Source organism: Bidens hawaiensis, unplaced genomic scaffold (assembly GCF_021521415.1).
Source record: "Bidens hawaiensis isolate Kalapana, Puna unplaced genomic scaffold, B.hawaiensis_p1.1 tig00009139_1, whole genome shotgun sequence".
Taxonomy (NCBI): domain Eukaryota; kingdom Viridiplantae; phylum Streptophyta; class Magnoliopsida; order Asterales; family Asteraceae; genus Bidens; species Bidens hawaiensis.
In genome coordinates this window covers 275,866-289,076 of record NW_027491672.1, presented here as the reverse complement: position 1 = coordinate 289,076, position 13,211 = coordinate 275,866, and the positions used below count along the sequence as shown (strand labels likewise).

At 36.9% G+C, this 13,211-nt stretch overlaps 1 protein-coding gene and 1 pseudogene across 1 annotated transcript; one reads left to right on the top strand and one right to left on the bottom strand.

Moving 5' to 3' along the window:
* Positions 1 to 2,910: 2,910 nt before the first annotated feature.
* LOC143531300 (DCD domain-containing protein NRP-B-like) lies at positions 2,911 to 4,964 on the top strand. Its single transcript, XM_077026626.1, has 4 exons — positions 2,911 to 3,616; positions 4,146 to 4,246; positions 4,417 to 4,611; positions 4,691 to 4,964. The coding sequence occupies exons 1-4, from the start codon at positions 3,007 to 3,009 to the stop codon at positions 4,730 to 4,732; spliced, it is 948 nt and encodes a 315-aa protein (XP_076882741.1). The 5' UTR covers positions 2,911 to 3,006; the 3' UTR covers positions 4,733 to 4,964.
* A 483-nt stretch (positions 4,965 to 5,447) lies between these two features.
* LOC143531256 (SUN domain-containing protein 5-like) lies at positions 5,448 to 8,809 on the bottom strand (annotated as a pseudogene).
* Positions 8,810 to 13,211: the final 4,402 nt, after the last annotated feature.

Below are 13,211 nucleotides of genomic sequence, written 5' to 3'. Positions count from 1 at the left end.
ACGGCATCCGGAGCTAAGAAACCAAAAGTGTCAAAGGCGAAGGGGATAAACACGTGTTGATTCTCCAAACAAGCTCTCTCGTGTTTAGCAACCTTGCCCGATGCCGCCTTCAATGCTGCCTGGCCTGCTACAAATCCAGTGTCCCTAATCCCAACAAGAGGGGACACTCCTGTGAGGTCAACACAGGCGTGTTTTTTCCCCCTACCCACCCAAAAAACAAGTATATCGGCCGGTCGTAATGTAGATCTTCCTTCTTGAGGATCCGTAAGAAAGTTTACGGGGGCTTCCTTTTTAGCCGAAATTCCGGCTCGTTTAAGAACATCGCATAGAACATCCCTCACCAAATCATGCCTGTATTAAACCCAGGCAACTCTTTGCAGTGAACCGCATGCTCGCCAAAAGAATCCAAACAAACCTTACGGCAAACCGGGCACGGCTCATCTACCGGAAACAAAGGGATCATTAACCGATACTTCAGGATGGCCCGGTACTCCAAAGCCGACATATGTTGGCCCAATCCTTCAATAGGGAGAACACTTAAGAAATCTTGAGCCCGAGGAGACCGAAGACACTCAAACACCGCTTTCTGACGAGAAGATAAATCAAACTTCATTTCCAAACTCTTGATGATTCCACTATAAATCAAAATCCATTATAAATTCAAAATGAAATCAATCCCAAAAGATCATACCTTTTTAAGGGCGAGTCTTACTAACCCATGTTTTGCAGGGGTCATAATGGTACATAACCATAAACATCAAGGATATAAAAAACTCTTATCTTTCTCAATTCTCACACAAATCTTTACGCGTTATTTCAGAGCATTCTCATCCCACCCCCTATCTCCAAACCAAAAATTACACTAAAACTTACTTTATTTTCTCTCTCCATTTCAATTAAATAATACTTTTTATACCTTTTATCATTACCTTTTCTCTTTCCTTCACTCACAGCCACTTTCAAAATATATTAAAAAATTATAGGGGATGAACAGTAACTTTTCAAATATACAGAAAAATCAATACTTTTTCTAAAATATAAAAACTCTTCACTCACAACACCTTGAATCACTCTCTAAATTATAAAAACACCCCTCACATAATATGAGGGGTTGGATGAGAATGCTCTTAGGCACCATCTATTCGCTCAACAAACCTCATCTATTATCACCTTTTACCTTTTCCTCTTTTCAATTAGTCTAATTTATTGTTTCATCATCCATTAACAAATAAGTTTTTAGCCACCTCATAGTCTACACACATACTTTTAAATCTACAAATTTGTTTAGAATATAACCGGCATCTTTATATTTAACAAACAAGTAATAACAATTCAACATTTTAACAAATAAGTAATAAAATCCAACATCTTTGACAAGTAAAACCGAGATCCATATAATAATTAAAGGTAACAATTTAGTTTAATGTTATTTGTAAGATTATGTGTAGTGGAGGGGCTACAAATTTGACGAATTGTGACACATGACGTCCAGTCAGCAAATGACAGAAATTTGTTTATATGGTGTAATGGTGTTGTAGCCTAATATATATATATATATATATATATATATATATATATATATATATATATACCACACACACATAATAATATAATAATAATATCTACACACAACACAAACACAACCAACGACGACAAATTCCTTGCCCCCCTATCGCCCCACATTTCACCCGAGGGGGCGGTGTGCCCGCCCTCATCGCCCCGAATTCGCCAGAAATTCCCGCCCACTACGGGTGGCCTAAAAACCAAACCTTATAGTTCAGTTTTGTTTTGTTTTGTTTTGCCTGTGATAAAAACCAAAAAAGCCCGAATCAAATTTATAGATTTTCATCATTTATTTAAAGTAATTTACAAGAACTTGATAAATATGCAACTCAAATATTTTTAGCTCGAATGTATATAAATCAATTATTTATTAATTATCAATTAACAAAATAAACTATTTGATCTAAAACTTTTAAACAAATAGTAAAACCGAAACTAAACTAAACACCAAAAATCCAAAAAAGTTTTCAAATCTTCAAAATATGGAATTTCAATTTTTATTCCATTTTAATTAAAACCGACCCAAATCAAATAGTTCAGACCCTTACAAATAACTAATAACAATTCAACATTTTATATTAAATATAGGGAAAATTTCCAAGATGTCTCATTATCGAAAAAGATTTCATATTTGTCTCCACTAATTTTTATTTTCAGAATTAATTGTCTCCAACCTATCACGTCGCCGACGACGTGTTAACAAACCAATCACAGAAAGATCGTGAACGAAATTAGTCGTCGGCGATGTGTTATCCTGACTATCCCGTCGCCGACGGTATGTTGTCCCCAACCAATCGTGTCGCCGGACTACTCTTTATTCATATTTAGTCGTCCCCCACATTATGTTAGTAGTCGATTATGTCGTCTTCACCTTATATTCATAGATCACGTTATCTTGGCCTTTTGTTAGTAGTTATTCACGTTGTCTTGGCATGGGTTAGTGGTTAGTAGTAGATCTACTTTTAACATAAGGCAAAGATGACGTGATATACTAACATAATACCAAAACGACATGATTTACTATTAACATAATGGGGGAACGACTAGATATAATTAAAAAACGGTCTGGCAACGTGATAGGTTAGGGATAACATGTTGTCGACGATAGGAGAGCTTGGATAACACTTTGCTGACGATAATTTCAGCCATACATTTTTTTTTGATGGTTTGTTAACACGTCGTCAGAAATATCAAACATGTGAACAAGACAGGGGACAATTATGAAAAAAGAAAATTAGAGTGGACACTTTTAGAAAATGTTTTTAAATGTATTTATTATTCATTTTCAACTCACACACCTTTGACAAATTATCATCATCACACACTATTCTCTCTTCATATTATTCATATCATATTAACCGACACCCACTTCACATTTCTCACAATCTCCTACAAATTTCACAAATTCCCATCTGGGTATCAACAAATTATTAATCTTGAACCATGGAGACCAACACCCATCAATCATCTTTCTACCAGTTCAGTGACCAGCTTCGTGTTCAAACCAACAATCTTTCAAACCTCTCGTTAAACGACTCCATCTGGAGCACCAATTACGCCGCCAGACGCCCGGAAAAAGACCGCCGGAACTTCGACATCCGTGTCGGCGGTGAGTTTAGCAACTCCGGCACCGGCAACACCAACTCAGATTTTAATGGGTTTAACTTCGATTGGAAAATAGAGTCCAATAACAATAATAATAGTTATAATAATAATGATTTTGGGATTAATGGTGGGTTTAATAAGGGGATTTATTCAAAACCCAGTTTGAATAATAATATTAATTTTGGTGTGAATAAGAAAGATGGGAAATTGGGTGAGGATAATAATAATAATAATATGTTTGTGGGTAAACATGGAAAGAATAAGAAGAAGAGTAATAATAATAATGGTAATGAGAAGGATGATGGTAATAATAATAAGAATAGTGTTGATAAGAGGTTTAAGACTTTGCCACCGTCGGAATCTTTGCCGAGGAATGAGACTGTTGGTGGTTATATTTTTGTTTGCAACAATGATACTATGCAAGAGAATCTTCAAAGGCTGCTTTTTGGTATGTTTTTTTTCTTCATTTAATTTGATCAATTTTGTGTTAATTATATGCTTGTATAGTTGTGTAAGTGTTGCTGATTTTTATTATTCAAGATTAAGGATGTGATTTTTTTAAAAAAAAATTAGGGTGTATTTTTTTTTTCAAGATTTAGAGTGATTTTTTATATTTTGTTTTGTTTTGTTTTTGCGATTTTACATATATATTACTTTTTATAACACCTCTAGATGATAATGTTTTTAAGGATAAGAGAACAATTAAACATGTTTTTAGGTCAATGTTGAATTGTGGCCAGTTGGCCACAAATTAGAACATGGGTTAGTTTTTTATGTTCTTGACTTCTTCCACAAGGTCAAATTTTAGTTTTTGGAAGATTTTACAAATTGGTTACACATTTTTCTGAGTTAAAACAATGAAATTTTTTTTCCTAAATTTTGTTGAGCGTCTTGAATGATTTATGAACTTATTATACAGATTTAAGTATAGTTCTATTATGAATTTTTCTAATAATTTTTCATAATCTGAATTTCAGGTTTGCCTCCTCGCTACCGGGACTCGGTTAGGCAGATCACACCTGGTCTACCTCTTTTCCTTTACAACTACTCCACTCACCAGCTCCATGGTGTTTTTGAGGTAATCAATCACATTCATTTAACTTCTAGAGCAAGTTTCATGTAATTGATTTCTATTTGATAAAAGATGCTTTTATAATTAAAGTTATAATATAAAGTGCATATGTTGCAACTTTAATAGGCAATCTGACCTAACAGAATATTAAAATGGAATTTGGTTTCAATGATTAGGCTGCAAGTTTTGGCGGAACAAACATTGACCCGACCGCATGGGAAGACAAAAAGAACCCTGGTGAGTCACGCTTCCCGGCTCAAGTGCTAGTCATCACTAGAAAGTTAGCTGAGCCTTTAGAAGAAGACTCGTTCAGGCCAATTCTTCACCACTATGACGGCCCTAAGTTTCGCCTTGAACTCAACATCCCTGAGGTAAATTACCCTTTTACCCTTCCGGTCCTTTGTGACACAGTTCGACATCCAAATCGCTTAACAAATGTTTTTGTTGCAGGCGCTCTCGCTTTTGGACATATTTGACGAGAACAAGAACTGAGACACATTCGAGGAAATCCATATGTATTATAAAGGAGAATGAGAAATGTATATAGTCATATATATGTAACTAATAAATGTTAATATCGAGCTACTATAAAGAAAGTAGTACATGTAAGTATGCAATCATGAAGATGATGGTCTCTTTTGGTTGTTTGGCTCGGTATATATGCGAAAATACAAACTCGATTTGAATAAATAAAAATATAATGCGACTTTTATTTATTTGTTAAGATTTGATGTTTGTCTGTTAATGCGATTTTTTTAGCATGTTTGTTGTAGGATTTGAATCATCGACCTTCAAAGAAAAAAAAATGTTTCTTTTTATGCATATAGCAGATAAAGAAAGTACACCAATAGAAGGTTCGTTAAATATTAATTTGGTTATGGTTTAACGGTTCAACCAACAGGTTCAACATCACAATCTTGAAATGGACAAAGTGGTTGGGGGTAGGGGTAGTTTGGACCATTGAATGTTTTGACTTTGCAACCCACCAGTCACCAACTCAAGTCCAATATTCAATATGTGGTCCAAAGATTGACACTTTCTAATATTCTAGAATTCTATTTTTCTAGATGATCAAAGTGATCATATAATCATATTAAGTTATTGTCAACAAAATAAAAAAAAATGGTATCAAATCTTTTCTGAAGATTTTCATTCCGCAAGCAATTTGAAGCAAAAATGGCTATACTAAGGTTAGTGTACAAATAGGTTAGGAAGTCAAGAAAAAGTCAAAGTAACGACTGATAAAAGTGCTGATAAACACCAAAGGTTTTCACCCGCCTTTTGACCTTCGTACTTTTCTGTGTGACGAGTCAACGGAGGAGGTTGACTTGGGGTTTGAGATGAGATCCCAAAGAATCATAGATGCCACTACAATGGTGATGGAAAGACTTGCGCAAAGCAAAGCGTGCTCGGCCTTGTCGAGTCTTTCTTCATCGTTCGCAATCTTCTCTATATCTTGCCTACAAAACAACTTAACACGAGTTAGCAATAATCTGAAAAATGGGCCAACAAGACCACACTCTCTGGCCCACCTATCAACTCGTGGGCCCAATTTCCGTCAGTAAGGGCTTAAATTTCATTATATTCCCATTATTAGTGATTTTTTTAATCTTGTTTTAGGGTAAATCATGGATGCAAAATTGCAAACCACATGTCAAGAAATTTTTAAAATCAAAAAGTGTTTTGACTTTTCTGGTCAAAAGGCAAAAAGAATAGTCCACATGAGGCAAACAACATGTCAATAATGCATCTGTTTTTACTTCTTTAACATCACCAAATTATGAAATTCAAGAAATGAAGCTTAAATTTATGTTTTATACAACCAACTTTACCTTAACATGATGTTTTCTTTAACAACCGACTCCAAACGAAACGACACAGAAGCCTTCCATGGCTCCAAGTCCGTAAATTCTTTCTTCTGAAATCATTAACCATGACACGTTAACAAAAAGAAGGTAGCAATAAGCACCTATAGGTGAATTTCGTTTCTTTTATTGGTTGACCGTTAACGGGTTAATATGGTTTATTTTTCCACTCCACCGGGTCAGATGTATAAATTTAGAAAAAGGAAAAAAAAAGATGTCTAAAATGTAAACCAGTTGAAAGTCACCATGTATTGGATAACATTAAACCTCATAAATTGTTTCATAAAAAAAAGTAGATTTCACTATTACTTTACTTTTATTTATAAATTTAAATAAAAAGTACCCAACCTTGCTCAGTTTGATTGGTTCTATATATAGAACCAATCACACTGAACCATCTTGAGACCACTTCGGTTTACAGTTCGAACCAACTTACCATGGTCTCCTTCCACGGCCAGAGCTCCTTAATCTCCAACCGCGCTTGCTCCACGAGCCCCGAATACTTCACAATGTCCTTATCAAGCTGTGGAAAAGCATCCCCTTGTACCTTATCCAACTCATTAATATTATCTTCCAACAATAACAAAGTATCTTCCAATAACCTAACTTTTTGCATCAAAATCTTTAAAACAGCATCACCATGTATTCTCCCATTACCTTTAGTCACACTGTCAGGAACTTTCATCACAACCCCATCAATCTTTCTATCAAACTCATCATCCGGTTTCCTAAACCCGTTATTACCCGTTAGCACAGTCCGATTAACGTTTGACAACTTTCTATCAGTCGATTCCCCAGACGCCATAATCAAATCTTCAAGCATTTTCTCAATTGCATCGACGCCATACGCTTCAAAAACACTAAGCGTGCAATAAAACTCCGAGCCATAATGAGTTATTAATCTTAACATTATGTATCGGGCCCATTTTGGTTCGGGTAACTTAAAATACTGTCGATGCTTAACGTTTTCCGCTACAAATGTTCCAAGTTCATACCATGTTTCGGTTGGAAAAACCAAACTACCAAATAATTCAAATTGTTTGAAATTTGACGAATGGTGTTCGAAATTAGCTATTGTTATTGCATCAACTAATGTTTCTTCTGCAAGCTCGATGACAACATATTTATCGGTAACCGAACACGGGTTTCTTAAATACAAGTCATGATCTTCACCTAAAATGTTGCTTGCACCTTTGGCTTCTTTATCATGAGCCACAACTTTGGCACCTTTCGACGCGGCTGCATAGTTGTACTTGGTTCCATCCGGCTCGAGCCGGTGGGTGATGTTGACTAGCCCGCTTGGCCCACCACTTAACCCGTTACCTTCGAGATATGCTAAATGGGCTCGGCCTGTTTGCACCTCTTCTTGTTTATGTTCTAAATAAATGTCTTGAACTTGTCGTTCACAAACGAATGTCGAATAACATAAAACTTTCCAAAATAATTCTTCGGTCGGGCTTGTGTCTTGAAGCGGGTCATCCTCGGTTTCATCAAGGTCTGGTTGGTTAGTTGTTGATTCGTTATAAACTGTAGAGATATTGAACTCTAAACGAACCGGGTCGGTATGATTTAGAGCTTGATCTTTAAGGTGTGGATATGAGCTAATATTAGTAATGTTCTTATTAAAAACACCTATAATCCCTGCAAGAATTATATCAAATATAAGTATATAACTCCAATTTTCACTTGCTTATGAGCAGGGTGCAAACGGGCTGAGCCTAAGCTCAAACTCGGCTTGTTTCAAGCTCTTTTTTCTAAAGCTCAAGCTTAGCTCGTGCATTATTTATTAACGAATTTATCAACATTTTTAACTATCTTTATATATTTCGAGAAACCTTAAACGAGCCAAAGCTCAAAAATTTAGTTATCTTTATACATAGAAGCCTGAAAGAGCTAAACTTTAAAAATACACAAGGCTCAAGCTTGGGCTAGATAACTAAAAGAGTTTTGTTTGATGCCCGAGCTCGATAAGGCTTGGCTTGTTGCCTGAGCTCGATAAGGCTCAGCTCGTTTCAAGATTATTATCGATCTGATCTCAAGTAGCTCGTGAGCAGCTCAGCTCGTTTGCACTCCTAATTATGAAACAAAACTAGGGGTGTTAATCGTGTCGGGTTGGCGGGTTAACGGGTTGAAAACTGCAGCCCGAACCCGACTCATACTATTATTCCTGTTAAAGATTTGAACCCTAACTCGCACACACAAAAACTCTCTTTTTTTCATGTCAGGTTCGGGTGGTGTCAACAATTGCCGCCCATTGGCAAAACGAAGAACAAATTGTTAAACCCGTGATCTACATACATCAATCCATGCAATGAATTCAATGCCTATAAACAATGTAATGAAAACATATAATAATTTGTAACAAATTGGATACAAAATCCAATAAATATACAGAGAATAAACCTTGATCGGGGCGAAACGTAGAGAATGAGATCATAAAAGGGAACCAAAACGTAATGATTAAAGGCAACGAGAGTTTTAAGAAACTCTCTTTTTCTGATTTCTTGATGTATAATTGAAGGTTTTGTACGTCTGCAGATGCGTCATGAATGATGGTCGTGGGTTTCTTCTTCATATCTCGTAAGAGTGGACAGGAGAAGGTTACCTGGCTGGCTGTCTTACGAGGAACACACTTTTTGTCTTCCGACAATTTTGGAAGGGTGTTACATGAACATAACTACATGTTTTGGCGAATGACTGTTTGGTCCCTTGAAGTTTTTATGGTTTCAATAAAATCAAATGGTTTGGTAAGTTAGGGGTGTTCAGTATGTGAATCGGACTCGAAAACTCAAAACTCCATTCAAAATGAATTTGAGTATCATCAGGATTTGTGATTTACTATTCGAATATACCACTTCTAAGACTTTAAGATTTACCGTTTAGATTCGTAACATTTAAATGTGAATTTCGAACTCGGTTAAAATCAAATTTCGAATCGGGTGCTAATTCAAATACAATTTCAAAATATGATTAGTTTGTGTGTTCGATATTTGATTTGTTGAATACCCTTAAATATAACAATCAACCTAAGGGATGTCAATGAGACGGATGAAGAAATCACACTCTTATACCTTATTGTAAAATCGTGCTTCATGTTGGCCAAATGCTCGTTAGTCCCATACCCGTCCCTAATGTTTTAGATATATCGATCACGTCATACTTTTAACCATTCTACAGCCCGTATATGAAAGTTGCATACACTCGTTATTGTATCCTTTTTTTAAGTGTGACACTTTTTAAAAGTAATTCAGGTAATATTGTCTATACTTAAAAATGTGTCAATTGTGGGTTTGTAATATTAATATGTAATGGAATTGGTACCAGGTATTGAATCCGGGCTCGAAATTTAGGTGTCCTAGTCTCGCGTGCCAAAGCCAATTCTCGTTATCAATCCGGGCTTGTAAACACACGGGTTTCCCCGTCTTCAATTTTATCGTATAAAGACGATTCTTGGATCGAGTAACCCGCATCAACAATTTACCTTGATCATCATACATCAACAAGTAATCATCTTTCATACGAATATCACAACCACTTTCTGTTGCTTGCCCAAGACTAATAATATTACTTTGTAAACTAGGAATATAATAAATGTCGGTCAATAATTGTTGCTCCCCCCGTTTTACCGATTAGCAATATCGAGCCTTTCCCGCAAATATCAACATAAGGCCCATCTCCAAATTTAACTTTGCCACCAACACGCTTATTTAACTCAGAGAAAAAAGATAAATTACCCGTCATATGGTTGCTCGCACCGTTATCCAAATACAACATATCTTGTTCGTTCGAACCACTCTCGTAATCTTTTGGTATAACCTTCTGTTCATTCAAGTACACTTTTTCTTGAACGCACTGCACCATATAGAGGGACGAATCTTTTTCTTTTGCTTCGGCAAATGTGCTTGTCTTTCTTTCCTTCGTAACGGACATCTCGAAACGAAGTGACCAAATTCATCACAACGAAAACATTGAACTCCCGAGTAATCCTTTTTACCCTTTTGTTTATCCACTTCGTTGGACCCACCATGTGAACCACAGTTCTGACTCCCACGTCCACTACCACGTCCTCGGTTCAAACATTTCCCGCGCCCTGTACTCGATTCGCGTGAAAACTGATTCGAACTCGAAGAGGATTCAGAATTATTAAACAAAAGTTCACCTTCTTCAGAACGCAACACGTGTCCTTTGATACACTCCTCATAAGTCTTTAACCTCCCGACAACATCCTCAAAACCGACTGTTTTAAGGTCTAACACTTGCTCGAGGGATGCTACAACTTGGATAAACCGGATCGGCAGGCTTGTATATGACAAACTGAAATTTTTTTTCTTGCTTTTTCAGACACCCATCGCGACTTAACTCAAATTTTCGGGACAAAAATTCTTTCAACATGGGAATGATGTGACACTCGTCAATTTCAGGTTAACTCCGTTAATCCAAACTCCGCCAATACAAACTTAAGATCACTCGATCTATAACGCACATCTCATTACATTTAAACTAGGGTTTTAAATAACGCTTGACAATCACTACACATGTAGTCTTTCGGGACTGCACCGAAACGCAAACGAGTTGACGCAAACCATTGGTGAATAAACGACAAACATCTAAACAATAATTATTTGATAATTATGTGTTAGGCTTATGTGTTATGTGATAATATTGTGTAGAACATTAACTCAAGATGCAAAAAGCTACTTTATGCTAGAAAAGTAATAACTAAAAGTTGAGGGGCCTTTGTGTAACATATTATTATTAATAATAATAAAAACCCTAATCCCCACCCCTCCCTCCTCAAACCCGATCGGCCCACACCCCCCCTTGCGACGGCAGCCACCACCAACACCATATTACTTCCGTTTTGGCCTTGTTTTTCATAATCGGAGCATCCCGCACTTGTTTCTAGGCATCTCTCACTTTCCTCTTGCTCGTTTCTGCGTTTTTAAGGTATAAACATAAAACCCTAATTTTGTAAATCATGTGTTAAGTGTTCATATGCTTTGTTTTGATTAGATGATGCTTGATTATGCTTCGGTTATTGATTTAGATGATCATGTGTGATTTTGAACGGTGAAAGATTGTTAGATCATTGATTGTTCGTAAACCCTAGAGGGTTTACTACTGATTTTTATGGATAATTATGTTTATTTCATGATTGGAGATATGTCGTATGCTTAGGATGCATGCTAGACGATTGTGTGTGCTTGCTGATTTTTGACTGCAGTGATAGTTAAACTTGAACGAGGCGTAACTTGTTAAATATAAAACCAAACTGGAATATTTATGAGTCTAAAAGGTAGTTCTCTGAGTCTAGTTTTCAGAAAACCCAACCACGCCTGATTTGGAGGTGTTTTGGTTGCTCAAACGATTTAAATGTGATCAAAGGTCAAAACTAGTACTGGACAGATTGTAAGTTATGTTTAGACAACTGTAACTGAATGTTAATGTGGTACTTGGTCGATATTGTTAACACTACAGTGTACTAGGTTGAGTCTAGTTTCTATAAAGTACAAGTTTGTAATTTTTGGACGGGTAAAAGTTAAATTTTATTATTTTACAAAACTGAAGTGCAAGTCTGAATTGTGAGACCCGCTGTTAGGCTGTTTTATAATTATCATATCTCATGAACTACAAGACCAAATGGGTTGGTTCCAAAACGCTTTAGATTTTGTTATTAGTTATATATCACTTGTAAAAGCTAAGTGGCAAACGAAACAACTAAAGTCCTTCATAACATCAAACCGTTTAGTATTTGTATAAAAGCGAGTCATTGTTGAGTAGTACTACTGGGTTTGACAAACCCCACCCAACGCTAAACTCGACTGGAGGTCGAGTGGGTGTAATCTTGGCTAACACATTTTCCATGGTCGGGATAGACATGGTGGCAAGGCAATTGATAAACAGTCAGCTTCGGTGTCGAACACTTAGTAATACTTGTTGTATAGGCTAGCTACCTATCGATATATAATTGATTTAACATTATCTGGTAACGCAAACACAAACGCAAAACGCAAACGCAAACGCTTTATTTATATAAACTTGTGAACTCACCAACCCCGTGTTGACACTTTTAGTATGTTATTCTCAGGTAGCCGAGGCGGGCGCGCGGTATAGGAACATGCATTACATTGAACTCTATCGTTTTTGCAAACTTGTTTTTAAACTGTCATTAATTGGGTTTTAAGTCGTCCTGCGTGACGCAACACTTGGTTTATGAATTTACGCTTCCGCACTAATTTACACTCAAATGTTTCGTGGTTTGAAAACTTTATTTATGGTGTTTGATTATAACTAATGATTCCGATCCTGTTAGTTCACACCCTCTGACGGTAAAACTCCGTTAGTGGATTTTGAGGGTGTGACAGATTGGTATCAGAGCCATTGGTTATAGCGAACTAGAATTGCATGCATACTAGACTATAACCGCAACGACCCATTAGTTATGATCTTACGCACTGCATATAAGTATATAGATATGATATATATTTAGTTACTCATTTTCTTTATCTATTAACCTCATTCATTCGTACGCGCGTAACCCATACACGACTTATCCTGTAAGGATGTCGACGCCATCGTCATTATCATCTGACCCGATGTCTCACGCCCCTAGAAAGGAACCGCACCTTCCCAACTCATCACCACCCCGAGTAGTCCCGGCACTAGCAGCCCCCGCACCGAAGAGGTATCGCCCATCTGGAGACGTGTACGAGGCAATGGTCACTGGAGTTGGTACCACCGTGTCTAGTCGAGCGGATCATTTACTGTGTGCAAGTTCCACCGCTACCTCTCCAAGGTTGTCCTACATCCTTCAAAACGCTACCACCCCCTGACACTCCCGATGGAGCGTGCTTTCGCAGCCCTCGTTTATTGTTTAGAGCGTGAGGTTGACATTATGCACTTGACTAGAGCAAAAGTGAGAGAATTGAAAGAGAATGGAATCGATGTCCGAGAGAGACTTTCCTTCCTGACCGAAGCCATGAAGGAAGTTCAGGATGCTCATGTTCAGCAAATGGAGATAAAGAACAAAATGCAAGCAGAGATGATAGATTTGCGTGACCAAATTTTTAGTGCAAGAGCCCTTGCAGCGACAGCTCTAGCCCGCT